General features: G+C 35.1%; 1 protein-coding gene across 5 annotated transcripts in view; it reads right to left on the bottom strand.

Moving 5' to 3' along the window:
- Positions 1-15,122, bottom strand: part of C1GALT1 (core 1 synthase, glycoprotein-N-acetylgalactosamine 3-beta-galactosyltransferase 1) — a 39,327-nt gene that overhangs the window by 12,020 nt on the left and 12,185 nt on the right. For all 5 annotated transcript variants that reach the window (XR_006197071.1, XM_042918391.1, XM_042918375.1 and 2 more), the window contains exon 2: positions 1,428-1,664. Coding sequence is in view for 4 of the 5 variants with exons in the window: in XM_042918391.1 (XP_042774325.1) it covers positions 1,428-1,664 (237 nt within the window). In the remaining variant the exon portion in view is untranslated. The remainder of the gene's footprint in view (positions 1-1,427; positions 1,665-15,122) is intronic.

Raw genomic sequence — 15,122 nt, 5'->3', positions numbered from 1 at the left:
AAATGAGTAGAAGCTCACCATAAGAGGAGACAAGAGGTAGAGTGAAGTTTGGTTGATGTAGGTACCTGGGTACAACTGAAGGTCTGTACTAGGGGAAATGAATGGAGAGAAGAAATCTGAAAAATGGTAAAGAAGTAGAATGTTAGAACTTACGGAAAATGGGATTGATTGGTAAGTGAAAGAAGACATCTACCATGACTTCATAGTTTCTAGCTTAGACAGATGTGGACCATTGAGCAGGACAAGTAGGTACCTAATATATGTGCCTGCAGTGACCTGATACAGCCTACTAGTAGAAAAAGCATGGCTCCAACTGATCCTTTGACAATCTGGAGCAATGCTCATTGCTCTATGATGGTGTTTAACTGCTCTATGATAAGAACACAGAGCACCTACTCAGAGCTGAATCAGTTGTATAAACATTTACACAATATGACATCATTTGTAATAGTATACATGTGCTTGCTAGTTCATAATAACTCAACCAGGATGTGGTATTTCATCCCTCAGCTTCTGCCTGAGAGGCAGGAAAGAAATATCTTATTGCCAAAAAGATACAAGAAACAATTCTTAACTGGGGGACCCTCTGCATCCCAGGATTCCAATTGTTTTCAAGCTGCTGTATTCTTTTTTGTCAAATAAATCACACTTGCAGAGATCTTTGAATTATGTTAATGTCTTTTCACAGTGTTAGGAACTGGGCTAAGACAAAGACAGTAAAGAATAGATGGGAACTAAAATTATAGGAATTGATGATATCACACAAGAAAAGAAACAGCCAAAGGACAGAAACATGGGGAAAACCAACACTTAAAGGGGCACCAGAGGACACAATTGAGAACATCCTGTTAGAAGCAGGTGACCAGGAGAAAATGAAGTCATTATAACACATCCTTAGTTCTTTCCTCCTCTTAAGTTTTTATGCCTCTTAAAAGGTGAAAAGATTAGTTATTTTAGCTACTGATAAAAATATAAATTGAAAAAATATATATAAATTGAGATTTATATATATCTCTTTAATTTCTATAAGACAAGACTAAGTAAAAACTAAGACTAAAATCAGAAAATAGCAAAAATGAAAGACACAGATATAAACCATGATAACAAAATTAGGCTAAATGAATATTTTCAAAAACAAATCTAATCTGAAAGTTCTGCCTTTCCCCAAATTACAGTTTCTGAACTATCTCTACTTAAAAATGAATTCAAAATTAATACCGTACTCCCTAAATAAATCTGGGTTTTAGCAACTTCCTTCTGCTGAGGCAAACCAAGAATTGTCATTAAATATCAGGAATTAAGCTCACTTTTATCAAAAGATATTGTATGTAACAAAATTCAAATAAATTGCCTTTTCCAAGTCTCACAACACTTACACAGAATGAAAACTACTGTTTGTGTTTACTCCTTAATAAAGCAAACCATACCTTTATGTTGGCTAGAATCTGCATTGAAGTTCATCTGTCCTTCTAGATGATTCTGTCCATTATCATCTGAATGCCTAGCATGAGGATCATTATGAAGAATATTAGGCTGGGTATCACCCTGTTCTCCCAGTAAAATACTAAATAACTGAGAACATAAAACAAATCCAATTGCAGATCCACAAAGGAAGGTTAAAAAATTCAGCCAAGATTTAGAGGCCATTTCCCGAAAGTTTATTTCTGTAAGAAAAAAATTAGCAAGATGTTATAAATTATAAAGCATACATACTATGAGGAAAAAACTTGATTAACTTTTAGCCATATGGGAAAGTTAATTTCTTCCATATAGGAGAACATTTTTAAGAATATTTAACTTTTATCTATTTGCTGCTAAAACACACATTATGGACAATTCAATAAAATGAGTAGTAACTTAGAGAATCATTGTTAGAGTGGAACATGGGTAAATAGGTCAGTATTTGCACATAGAATTTCCTGTTCCTCCCAACTAGAATCCTTTGTGAACCCAAGCCTGCTTGCCACACTCTTCTTCTTTTTTGCTGTCGAAATAGTTAAATTTATCTTTTTTTTCTCTTTTGGTAGTTCATATTACGTGGTATACATTATAGATATTATATAAAAATATATATAATATGACACAACATAATATCTCACAAATATTACTATCATTGAAACAAATGGTAAAATTTGTATAAAAATTGTGGGGAGGACACAGAGATTGTGTTCTAAAATCCTATTGTTGTCCAGAAGTAGTAGAAGTATTAATGTTAGATTTTAAAAGACTACGGATGTGTAAAGTAATTACTAGTATAATCATTAAAAAAAAAAGAATACATAACTAAAACAGAAAAAATGAAATATAAAATAATAATCAAATACAAGACAAGGAAAAAAGAGAAGTGGATAAAGAACAGATGAAATAAACAGAAAAAAATAGTATTATGACTGATTTTAATGTAAATATATCACCAATGACATTAATGTAAAAAGACTGAAAACTCTAATTAAAAGATAAAGATAGCCAGCCAGACTAGAGAAAGAAAATAAACCAATCTATATGCTGCTTATAAGAGACACACATTATATTCAGAAAGAGCAAAAGGATGGAAAAAGATGTATCATTCAAACACTTACAAAAAGAAAGTATGCTAATATCAAAATAAAAGTAGTAGCTACATAGTTATCTTTGAGATATTCACCAAGCTCTACATTTTTGATTTACACATTTTTCTATATTGGGGCGCCTGGGTGGCTCAGTCGGTTAGGCGTCCGACTTCGGCTCTGGTCATGATCTAGCAGTTTGTGAGTTCGAGCCCCACATCGGGCTCTGTGCTGACAGCTTAGGGCCTGGAGCCTGCTTGGGATTCTGTGTCTCCCTCTCTCTCTGCCCCTCCCCTACTCATGCTCTGTCTCTGTCTCAAAAATAAATAAAAAACATTATAAAAAAAAAATTTACACATTTTTCTATATTAACATTTACTTTAGTAAAAAATTTATATAAAAAATAGCTCAAATAACCTTTTACTTTATTCCTTTTAATACATATTTAATATACATATATTTAACACAAAAGTATTTATACTCAAATCTATAAGTAAAATTGTCAAGCCATGGAGCTATACCATGCTTTCTTATGTCTCGTATTACAGGTCCTTTCTAGAATAATAATTCAAATTTGAGAAGGATGATTCCAAGGGGTAAGCAGAAGATAAAGGAAAGACAGTGTGAGCAAAGTTGTTCACTAATCCTTGAGATGTAAATTACCCATATGAAACTGGCAGGCACTTGTTTGTTTATTTTATTGTATTTATTTTTAATTTTATTTTAATTTACATCCAAATTAGTGAGCATATAGAGCAACAATGATTTCAAGAGTAGATTCCTTAATGCCCTTTACCCATTTAGCCCATCCCCCTCCCACAACCCCTCCACCAACCCTCTGTTTGTTCTCCATATTTAAGTGTCTCTTGTGTTTTGTCTCTCTCCCTGTTTTATATTATTTGTGCTTCCCTTCCCTTATGTTCATCTGGCAGGCACTTGTTTACTTACTTCCTTTGTTCTACCTTAACTGCATTCTTAAATTCAGAAAGGTAGGCCTTCCTGGATGAAGAGTATATATGTCCCACTCAACTTCCCTACCCAATTTCCCATAGGAAAAGCAGAAATAAGTTTATCCAATCTTGTTGCTATTTTTCCTGAGAGGGAGTCTCAAATTCTTTCTTGCTATTGTCCTCTTTTCCCCATTTAGATTGGTCTTTAGTGAAATCCTTACACCCAAAAGGTATAATCCACAATCCCAGGGAAAATATCCCTCTTGGTTTAAATGATTCTTTTGAAATTCTAAAAACCTCAAGATTATTTGCAAATGATATATCCGATAAAGGGTTACTATCTGAAATACAGAAAGAACTTACAACTCAACACCAAAACATCCCGAGTAATCTGATTAAAAATAGATAGGCAGATTTTTAATCTGTTTTGGAAAACAGATATTTTTCCAAAGAAGACATACAAATAGCCAATAGACACATGAAAAGATGCTAAATATCACTAATCATCAGGGAAATGCAAATCAAAACTACAATGAAGTAGCACCTCACACCTGTCAGAATGGCCAGAAACACAAGTTTTGGCAAAGATGTGAAGAAAAAGGAAGCCTTGTACACTGTTGGTACAGCCACTGTGGAAAACAGTATGGAGATTCCTCAAAGAATTTAAAAATAGAATTACCATATGATTCAGTAATTTCAGTACTGGATATTTATCCAAAGAAAATTAAAAAAACACTAATATAAAAAGATATATGCACCCCTATGCTTACTGCAGCATTATTTATAATACCCAAGATATAAAAGCAATCCAAGCGTCCATCCATAGATGAATGGATAAAGAAGATGGGTGATACACACACACACACACACACACACACACACACTGGAATATTCCTCAGCCATAAAAAAGAATGAGATCTTTCCATTTGCAATAACATGGGTGGATCTAGAGGGTATAATGCTAAATGAAGTCAGGAAAGACAAATACCGTATCGTTTCACGCATATGTATAATTTAAGAAACAAAACAAGCAAACAGAAAGAAAAAGAGATAAAAACCAGAGTCTTAAATACACAAAACTGGTGGTTGGCAGAGGGAAGGTGGGTAGGGGATGGGTAAAATGATAAAGGGATTAAGAGTGCATTTACTGTGATGATCACTAATGTACAGAACTGCTGAGTCATTATACAAGGGGGGGGGGGGGGAGCCAAAGAATCTCCTCAAGAATCTCGAAATCTCCCTTTAGTAAGAGCATACATTATCAAGACTTTACCAACAAAAGTAATTTGAAAGTACCATGAACTGCAAACACGAAGCCAAGAGAAGTGAATGAAAGGCATCCTAACTCTAGATTTTTTATGGTAAATATAAAAAGATTGTCAGAGTAAGATTGAAGCAATAAACCCGAAGGAAAGCTATTAAGGTAACATTAGCAGACACTGAATCATTTAGGAGCCACACTGTAAGCAATTTACACCACATCTTCTAATTCTCTGACACTTTGCCTTCTAGCACACTGGTTTTGATTTTGTTTTTGTACTGGTTGTGATTTCCTCACTATACACTAGATATAATCACTTCACAGTCTCAGAAGGACACAGTCCAATTGAATTTTGCACTGCTGTAGTCTTACTACTCCTGGTATTAGAGGAGAAAGCAACAGTCACAGTGGTGTTCAGTACCACTTTAGACAGAAAGCACTGTGACTGAGAAGGGGAAAGGACTGCAGGACCAGAGAAAATCCATTTCTTCCATCATCAGAGCAGATATATGAAGTTAATTAAGTACTCATCTAGCTCCAGTAACTATGAATACTAACCTGCTACCCCACCATTTTCCACATGACACTGAGCTTCAGAACAACTCTACTTTTGCAGCAGGGATGGTTTACTGTTTGTAGGGAACTAGTGACATATTTATGGATAGGGTTTTCTCCGCTGAGGTGGCACTTTTTAGCAACATACCTGTTCTGGGGTGAGTAGAGGGAAAATTGACTTCTGGATGTTAAAAAATTTGTTTTTAATTAAAAAATATTTTGTGATGCCACTGGATGGCTGCCATCCTCTCCCCCATCTTCCTCCAGAGCATTATCAGCCAAAACGTGTTGGCTCACCCCTGTTGTTCTTATCCCATCCCCTTCCAATTTCAAAGACTCCTGCCTTATGACTAAATTTCCGTTTACGCCCATTTTATTTTCCTGTTCCTGCGATAAAATAGCCACCTCATATAGGTACAATGTACCCCAAGCCCTACTCTGATTTTTGGCAAAAATCTGCACCCTCAACTCTTCAGATTCTTTTCTTTTTTGTTTTTTTCATTTCATTTTTTAAATTCAATTAATTAATTAATTTCTAAATTTACATCCAAGTTAGTTAGCATATAGTGCAACAATGACCTCAGGAGTAGATTCCTTAACGCTCCTTATTTAGCCCATTCCCCCTCCCTCTTTAGATTCTTAACAAAGAGTATTGAAGGAGAGCAGATTGGAAGACACTACACAACTAAGTTGCACATTATAGGAGCCTATAATATGTTAATTGAAATTAAGTGCAGGGAAATTCTCAATGTCAACTGCTTTCTAAACCTGATACATCATCAAAATCACTTGGGGAACATTTTAAAAATACAGATTATCAGGCTCAACAATGGAGATTTCAGATGCAAAAGAAGTGCTGGGACAACTAAAACTTATATTTTTACTTTATTTTTTAAGGGACAGCTTTGTGTTATTCATTGTAAAAAATAAGTCAAGCAATATAGAACAGTATAGAACTACATTGAAAAAGAAAGAAATCACCTCAAATCCCATCACTCAGAAACAGCTATCATTAATATTTGGTAATATCACTACAGATAGGAATAGCATCTTTATAAATAACAGAGAATGATGAGGAGAGAACTACAGCTAACAGTTGAGCCCTGTACTGAGAGATTTACACAAGTTAACTGTAAACCATAAACAAGGGACTGTCATTCCCATTTTACAGATAAACTCAGAAAGAAGGTTAGTAATCTTCACATTCACACTAACAATGTCTATCAAGAATTCAGATTCTTGGGGCACCTGGGTGGCTCAGTTGGATAAGTGTCCGACTCTTGATTTTGGCTCAACTCATGATCCCAGGCTCGTGAGATCAAGTCCTGTGTCAGACACTGTACTGAGCACAGAGCCTGCTTGGGATTCTCTCTCTCTCCTCTCTGGCTTGCACTGTTTCTCTTGAAACAAACAAACATTAAAAAAAAAAAAAAAAGAATTCAGATTCTTAACCATTTTACCATAGGTTTACAGAACTAGAACTGTGAATCACGCTATTTTAAAAATTTAACCTATTAAGTTAGATTTACTTGAATTTACTGGGGGAAAAAAAGGGAAATTAAATGACTCTAAATGAACTTTGAAAGAGCTAAAATTTATGACTCTTCTAAAGATAAGAAAAAGACTATGAAAAATATAAAGCAATTGGAGGCCCTTTTTGAAAACTACATATTTCAATTTTAGATAGTACCTAGTAATTTCTTGCTGTGAGAAATGTGTAAATCAGCCTATATATACTCCCCCAAACACTCAATTTTTGTGAACTATTTTTATTCTGTAAAATTTTGCATAGTTTACATTCTATAAATTATACAGTAATTCCCATGACTGCTTAATCTTGGATATGTATTAAATTGGATTCCATGCTCATTAATAGTCCTTTTATTACAGCTCCTTTATATGTGAGTTCTTCATTAATGTCATGTTTTTTGGCTGGGTTTCAGCAAGTAATTTTGGTAATAGTGCTCATTGGTGCTATAGTCTAAATTCTTGCAGGCTTAAGACTGTCTACTACTGCCTTTATATATGAAGCACAACTTGATCAAGTACAAACTTTGTAAATATTGTTCATAGTCTCCTCACACCGACGCCAGAAAAGTCTGAGGGCAGAGAAGCACAACTTGATCAAGTACAAACTTTGTAAATATTGTTCATAGTCTCCTCACACCGACACCAGAAAAGTCTGAGGGCAGAGTAATCTTTAATCCTTGTAGATAAATGCTCCTCTTCTCCTATGCTTGGTTTGTAATCATTCCACCAGTTACTAATATCCTCTCAGTAAGACTTTAATACCCTTTATATGAGATCATGTCTTCCTCTAATTTTCAGGATTTTATTTATTTTTTTTTTTTAATTTTTTTTTTCAACTTTTTTTTTTAATTTATTTTTGGGACAGAGAGAGACAGAGCATGAACGGGGGAGGGGCAGAGAGAGAGGGAGACACAGAATTGGAAACAGGCTCCAGGCTCCGAGCCATCAGCCCAGAGCCTGACGCGGGGCTCGAACTCACAGACTGTGAGATCGTGACCTGGCTGAAGTCGGACGCTTAACTGACTGCGCCACCCAGGCGCCCCTAATTTTCAGGATTTTAAAAAGTCAAGGGAATTCACAATAAAGTCTCTAAAATCCAAGGCTTTCAGTGTTTTTTTTTATTTTTTAAATTTTTTCTTTTTAATGTTTATTTATTTTTGAGAGAGAGAGAGAGAGAGAGAGAGCGCGAGCATGAGCGGTGGAAGGGCAGAGAGAGAGGGAGACAGAATCCAAAGCAGCCTCTAGCCTCCAAGCTGTCAGCACAGAGCCCGATGCGGGGCTTGAACTCACAGACCGTGAGATCATGACCTGAGCCAAAGTCGGATATTGAGCCACCAAGGTGCCCCTTGTTTTTATTTTTATTCTTTATTTTTATTTTAGAGAGAGGGAAAGACACGAATGGGGGAGGGGCAGAGAGAGAGAGAGGGAGAGAGAAAGTCCCAAGCAGGTTCCATGCTGCCAGTGCTGAGCCTGATGTGGTGCTCAATCCCACAAACCAGATCATGACCAGAGCCAAAACCAAGAGTAGGACGTTTAAATGAATGAACCACCCAAGCGCCCCTGTGTTTTTGTTGTTTTTAAATTTTGGTACTTTATGCTATATTCTGCCAAGGTTATCATTCTATTATTTATAATTTGTTCTAGTTTATAGTATTCATTTGCTATATTTACATATTCAACATGTAGTTGTCTCTTCAAACCACATTAAAATGATTGTTGATATTTTCCCTAAAAGGCTTCCCTTAAAAAATTGAGATGAATCTTATATAATGACAACACTGTATAAATGCTTACAAATATACTATATGAGGCAAATATGTTTAAAACTTTTATATGTTTTCTCTGATCCTCACAACAACTGGAAAACTTGATAGTAGTATCTCCTATTACAAATGAGGAAAATGAGTTTCAGAAAAATTAATGAAATTGACCCAAACCACACAGCCTACATGGTAAGTTAGGATTCTAACTCACATTTCACTTAAAGTTAATAGTTTTTTTCCCACTTATACCACACTTGCGTGTATAGTCACCCATCAACTTTCCATAGTCTTCCCCCTTTCTTTCTAAAATTATCTTTAAATGGAAGATAAGATTGTTACCAGCAGATTCTAGAAGAAACCATTTTTGCTCTATTCATAAATCTTGAGATGTAAAAAAGATACAAAAAAAAAAAAATGAAAAGTCCATAGGCTCCAAGAAAGACTGAAAATATTAAGAGAGTAGTTGAGAGATCGGAACTGGTTTCAGACTAAATTTTCATGCTTCTGCTCTCCTACAGTAATCCTGCTAATATTTCAAATATTTCTTTATATGAATTCTTAAACAAAAAGGCTTATTGCTGAGACTTAACCCCTTTCTTGCTTCCAATACATTTTTCACTAAAAAAAATTAAAGCTTCTGTTACAGAGAATAAAATTTTACTTGCATATTCTCTTACAGTTTTCTTGTAACATTTTGAGAATATTTCTACTAATTTTGTTTCTTTACAATTCCAGATTATTAAGTTGAGCAGTCAATCTGAATTACTATATGCAAGTCTTGACGTTCAAAAATCATTTACAATTACATGGCAATGTGCTAAATACTGGGAAAAGCTAAAACAAAGTATCTTTCTCTGCCTTCATGGAATTTACAGTATTGTTAATTATACAGGGACACAAAAGCAGCAATGAAAGAGTTTAAAAACAGAGGGACACAGTTAAAGCAGTGCTAAGGAAAACTTATAGCAAGCACTAAATGCTTACATTAGAAAAGAGAAAAAGTTTCAAATCATTTAACGCCAGGTCCCACTTCAAGAAGCACAAACAAAATAATCCTAAAGCAAGCAAAATGAGTGAAATAATAACAGAAATCAATAAAATTTAAAATAGATAAAACTAATAAAACAAAAAGCCATTACCAAATGCCTAACAAAATTATCAACACCTAAAAAAATTAACAATAATTCTTTGGACTCATCCAACTCAAGTATGTAATCAAATTTCCACAACTGTCTTCTATAATCAAATTGCTTCAATTAGTTCACAAATGTCTTTTTTACACTTGGTTTGCTCCAATCAGGATTTAAACTATATCCACATTCACAGATAAAATTAAAACACACACACACACACACACACACATGCACACGAGAACATTTTATATAATAAATAGCTATTAAACATGAAAACTTAAATGAAACACATTTCTCTAAGAATGTAAATTATCAAAACTGACTCCAGGTATAAAAACTAAATGGACAAATAACCACAAAGGAAATAAAGAGCCAGACTTCAAAGAGGTCCAGGCTTTTCTTGGATAAAATACTTAAATCTTTCAAAAAACATAATTTTTATACAGGCATACCTCATTTTACTGCACTTTGCTTTATTGTGCCTTGCAGATACATTTTTTTTTACAAATTAAAGACCTGTAGTGACTTTGTCCAGCACGTCTATTGGTGTTATTTTTCCAACAGCATGTCACTTCATGCCTCTGCATCACAATTTGGCAGTTGTCACAATATTTCAAACTTTTTCATTATTATATTTGTTATAGTGATTTCTGATCAGTGATCTTTGATGTTACTGTTCTAATTGTTTTGGGGTGCCATGAACTGTACCCATATAAGACGGTGAGCTTAATTGATAAATGTGTGTGTTCTGACTGCTCCACTAACTGGTCATTCCTCTTTCTCTCCCCCAAGACCTCTCTATTCCCTGAAACACAACAATATTGAAATTAGGGCAATCAGTAAGCCTAAAATGGTCTCTTCATGTTCAAGTGAAAGGAAGAGTCACATATCTCTCACTTTAAAAGTTAGAAATGATCAAGCTTAGAGAGGAAGGTATGTTGAAAGCCAAGATAGGCCAAAAGTTAGGCTTCTTGTGCCAAAAAGCTAGGTTGTGAATACAAAGGAAAAGTTCTTACAGAAAAAAGTGTTACTCTAGTGAACTCATGAGTGATAAGCAAGCTAAATAGCTGGCTTAGTTATTGCTGATATGGAGAATGCTTCAGTGGTCTAGATAGAATATCAAACTAGCCACAACATTCCCTTAAGCCAAAGCCTAATCTAGAGCAAGGCCCTAACTCCATTCAATTTTATGAAGGCTGAGAGAAATGAGGAACTGCACAAGAAAAGTTTGAAGGTGGCAGAGGTTGGTTCATGAGGTTAAAGGGAAAGAAGCCATCTCTGTAAGATAACAGTATAAAGTGAAGCAGCAAGTGCTGATGTAGAAGCTCTGAGTTATCCAGGGAAATCCATTTAAGATAATTAATGAAAATAGCTCCACCAAACAACAGATTTTCAATGTAGACAAAACGGTCTTCTGTTGGAAGAAGATGCCATCCAGGACTTTGAGAACCAGATTGGACTCAGCTTCAAAGCGTCACAGGACAGGATGACTCTCTCGTTAGCGGCTAATGCAGCTGGTAACTTTAAGTTGAAGCAAACGCTCATTTAACATTCTGAAAATGCTTGAGCCCCTTAAGAATTATGCTCCATCTATTCTGCCTGTGCTCTAGAAATAGAACAAAGCCTGGGTAACATCGTATCGGTTTACAACATTGTTTATTTAAATTTTGAGCCTGGGGTGCCTGCATGGCTCAGTCCGTTAAATGTCCGACTCCAGCTCAGGTCATGATCTTGTGTTCTGTGAGTTTGAGCCCGTGTTGGGCTCTGTGCTGATGGCTCAGAGCATGGAGCCTACTTCCGATTCTGTGTCTCCCTCTCACTCTGCACCTCCCCTACCTGCACTCTGTCTCTCTCTCTCAAAAATAAACATTAAAAAAATAATTTAAAAATACATTTTGAGCCTACTGTTAAGACCAACTACTCAAAAAACAAAAGATTTCCTTTCAAAATATTATTGCTCATTGACAACGTACTTGGTTACTCTGAGCTCTAGTAGAGATGGACAAGATTAAAGTTGTTTTCATGTCTCCTAATACAACATCTATTCTGCGGCCTATAGGTCAAAGAGTAATTTTCGACTTTCCAGTCTTATTATTTAAGAAATACATTTTCTAAGGCTATAGCTGCCATACATAGTGATTCCTCTGATAGAGCTGGGTATAATAAATGAAAAACCTTCTGAAAAGGAGTCAATATTTTATAGGGCATTAAGAACATTCATGGTTCATGGGAATAAGTCAAAATATCACCATGTACGGGAGTTTGGAAGAAGCTGTTTCCAGCCCTTGGGAATGAATTTGAAGGGTTCAAGATTTCAAAGGAGGGGTGTCTGGATGGTTCAATCGGTTAAGTGTCTGACTCCAACTCAGGTCATGATCTTATAGTTCATGAGTTCAAGCCCCACATCTGGCTCTGCACTGACGGTGCAGAGCCTGCTTGGGATTCTCTCTTTCCCTTTCTCTCTGTCCCTCTCCCACTTCTGTATGTGCTATCTCTCTCAAAATAAAAATAAGGAGTAAGTACCTGCTGATATGTTAGAAACAGCATGATAAATAGAATTAAAAATGAAGCCTGAAGATGTAATTGAATTGCTGCAATCTCATGAAAAAACTTGAATGGATGAGGAGTTGCTTCTTGAGGATGAGCAAAGAAAGCCATTTCTTGAGATGGAATCTACTCCTGTAAAGATTGTTGACATGGCAACAAAGGATTTAGAATATTACATAAACTTAGTTGATAAAGCATTGGCAGGATTTGAGAGGACTGACTCCCACTTTGAAAGAAGTTGTACTGTGGTAAAATGCTATCAAATAGTATCTATGCTACAGACACATCATTCATGAAGGAAGATTCAATGCATGTGGCAAACTTCATTGTTTATTTTAAGAAATTGCCACAGCCACCCCAATCTTTAGCAACCACCACCCTGATCAGTCAGCAGCTATCAACAGGGAGGCAACACCCTCCACCAGCAAAAAGATTATGACTCACTGAAAGCTCAGATGATGATTAACATTTTTTTAGTAATAAAGTATATTTCAATAAGGTAAATTAAGGTATGTACATTTTGAGACATATGATACTGCACCCTTAACAGACTATAGTGTAAACATAACTTTTATATGCACAGAGAACCAAAAATTCAACTGACTTGTTTCATTGTGGTATTTGCTTTATTGCAGTGGTCTGGAACTGAACTCACAATATCTCTGAGGTATGCCTGTACTACATGAATCATTCCAAAAGTTAAGCAGAACTTAACCAATTCTTCTTTTATGTAAAAGTTTGATATATAAATATCTGACAAAGACAGTCCAAAATAAAGATAGCATTAAAAAAAAAAATCAGTCTAATCTCACTGCAAAACAATACATTATCAAAGGGAATGAAGCCCAAACATTAGCCCATCTGAAGCTGGGTATTCAGAAAAGGAACTATGAGATGAGGTTTATGAGAAATTATTCCATGGAAAAACACAAGGAAATAGGACAGGGAAGGGAAGGAGGTCATGTAAAATCCCATGGAAGGTGATTTTAGCTCAGTCCCATAGGGCAGTTCTGGAGGCAATGCAAGCCACACCTGAGTTATAACCAATTAATCACTGGTTATGGGCTCTCTTTAGGAAATAAATTTCCCAGACACTTCCATAGCTTATACATTGGCAAAGCAGGCCCTGGCAGTGTGAGGGCAGCCCTGCAACAAAAACCTTAGAAGACAGATAATGGGAATGAAAATACATCAGGACCCTGTGAACAGGAAGAAGACATGGGCCCTTAGACAAAGCATTAGCATCATCTGCTCTAGGCACTTTAGGACTGGGAAAGTTAAAAATCATTTGGTTTAATTTGCTCTATGGAATCCCCAACAGGTTCAGCAATCTATCATTCCAATCCAATCATTGTACAGTGAATACCGTATAGCCCCAAAAATGTATATAGAGATTTTAATTAGCTTTTTAGTATCTACTCTAAAATATGAATAACCACTTAAGAATCACCAGATATTTTAAGGAATGCCTTTAATATGAAAGAAAAACACCAACAAAGTCAAATTTAAAACAACATGGAAGAGATGATAAGATTAAAACTAAAAAAAAAAACCCCAATCACTGATATCCTAAGAGAAAAAATGTCATGGCATTCTATTTCTGAAACAAGAATAAGACAGTAGCTTAAAAAAATATATGAGGACAAAAAGAAATCCAATAAATTAAAATATAAGAAAATAAAAAACCTATTGAATAGAACAGGCATAAGATAAAGTTAAGGAAATCACCCCAAAAGTGAGCAAACAAAAAGATAAAGTGATGGAAAACAAGAGAGAAAATTGATAAGATCAATTTATAAGGGCAGATAAAAAAAAAGGGAAGGTATCAATAATTAAATATTTCAAGGAAGTTTCCAGACTGAAAGGATCCAATGATAGATAGCACTCTGAATAAAAACAGACCCAAAAAAGATATAGTATCAAGTAATTTCAGAGCAATTTGGTCAAACTATTCTGTAAGCTTTCAGAGAAAGAGGCAAAGAAACAACAATGAAATGGTTTGGACTTTCAAACAGCAACACTGAAAGCTAGAAAGCAATGGAGAAAATCCTTCAAAATTCTGAGGAGAAATCATTTCCAACCTAGAATTTTATACCTAAATTATCCAACAAGTATGAGTAATGAGTAGAGATATTTTAAAAATATGACAGACTTTGGTCAGATCAATATTTGGTGTATTATATTGTATCTATAGTAAAGTGCCAGCAGGGCACTGATTCAGAAATGTTGAGCAAGCTGTCAAAAGATGCAGGTCTGGAACCTGGGAAAATATGCACAGTCAGTCACTTGTACATCTGAATCACAAATTAAAAATAACACTGCCCTAAAATATGATCTAGCAAATAAAAATAGTTAACTACTCAATGCAAAGGAGACTCTTCTTTAAATTCATTCACTTAGTCTTTCCACAATGCTATGCAGGCTAAAAGAGTTGTGTAAATACCTAATACATTTGAGAATTTGCCATGTGACCTGATAATATAAAACACTCAAAAGACAAGTTAAGATTTTCTTTAGTATATTCCCTCTTTGCCTTCAAAGTGTAGCTCACTGACTCAACTTTTAATCTAAGGCAATCATCTTAACAAAATATAAAAAAGCATTTATGAACAGTGCCTGCACATAAACTCTCAAGTGTTTGCTAAATGAAAGAAAGATTCATGGTCAAAAGTTAGAATAAAAGGAAAAATTATATAAAGTACATTAACTAAATACAACGCTTTACAATCACTAAAATGTTTTTTAAAGATTGCATTATGACATGGAAACACGGTTAGAACACAAGTGAAAAAAAGCACGCAGAGTTTTACATACAATGTTATTCCAACTCTGTGCTT

The sequence above is a fragment of the Panthera leo genome, chromosome A2, assembly GCF_018350215.1.
Source record: "Panthera leo isolate Ple1 chromosome A2, P.leo_Ple1_pat1.1, whole genome shotgun sequence".
In the NCBI taxonomy this organism is placed as follows: domain Eukaryota; kingdom Metazoa; phylum Chordata; class Mammalia; order Carnivora; family Felidae; genus Panthera; species Panthera leo.
This window is presented reverse-complemented; position numbering and strand designations above follow the sequence as displayed.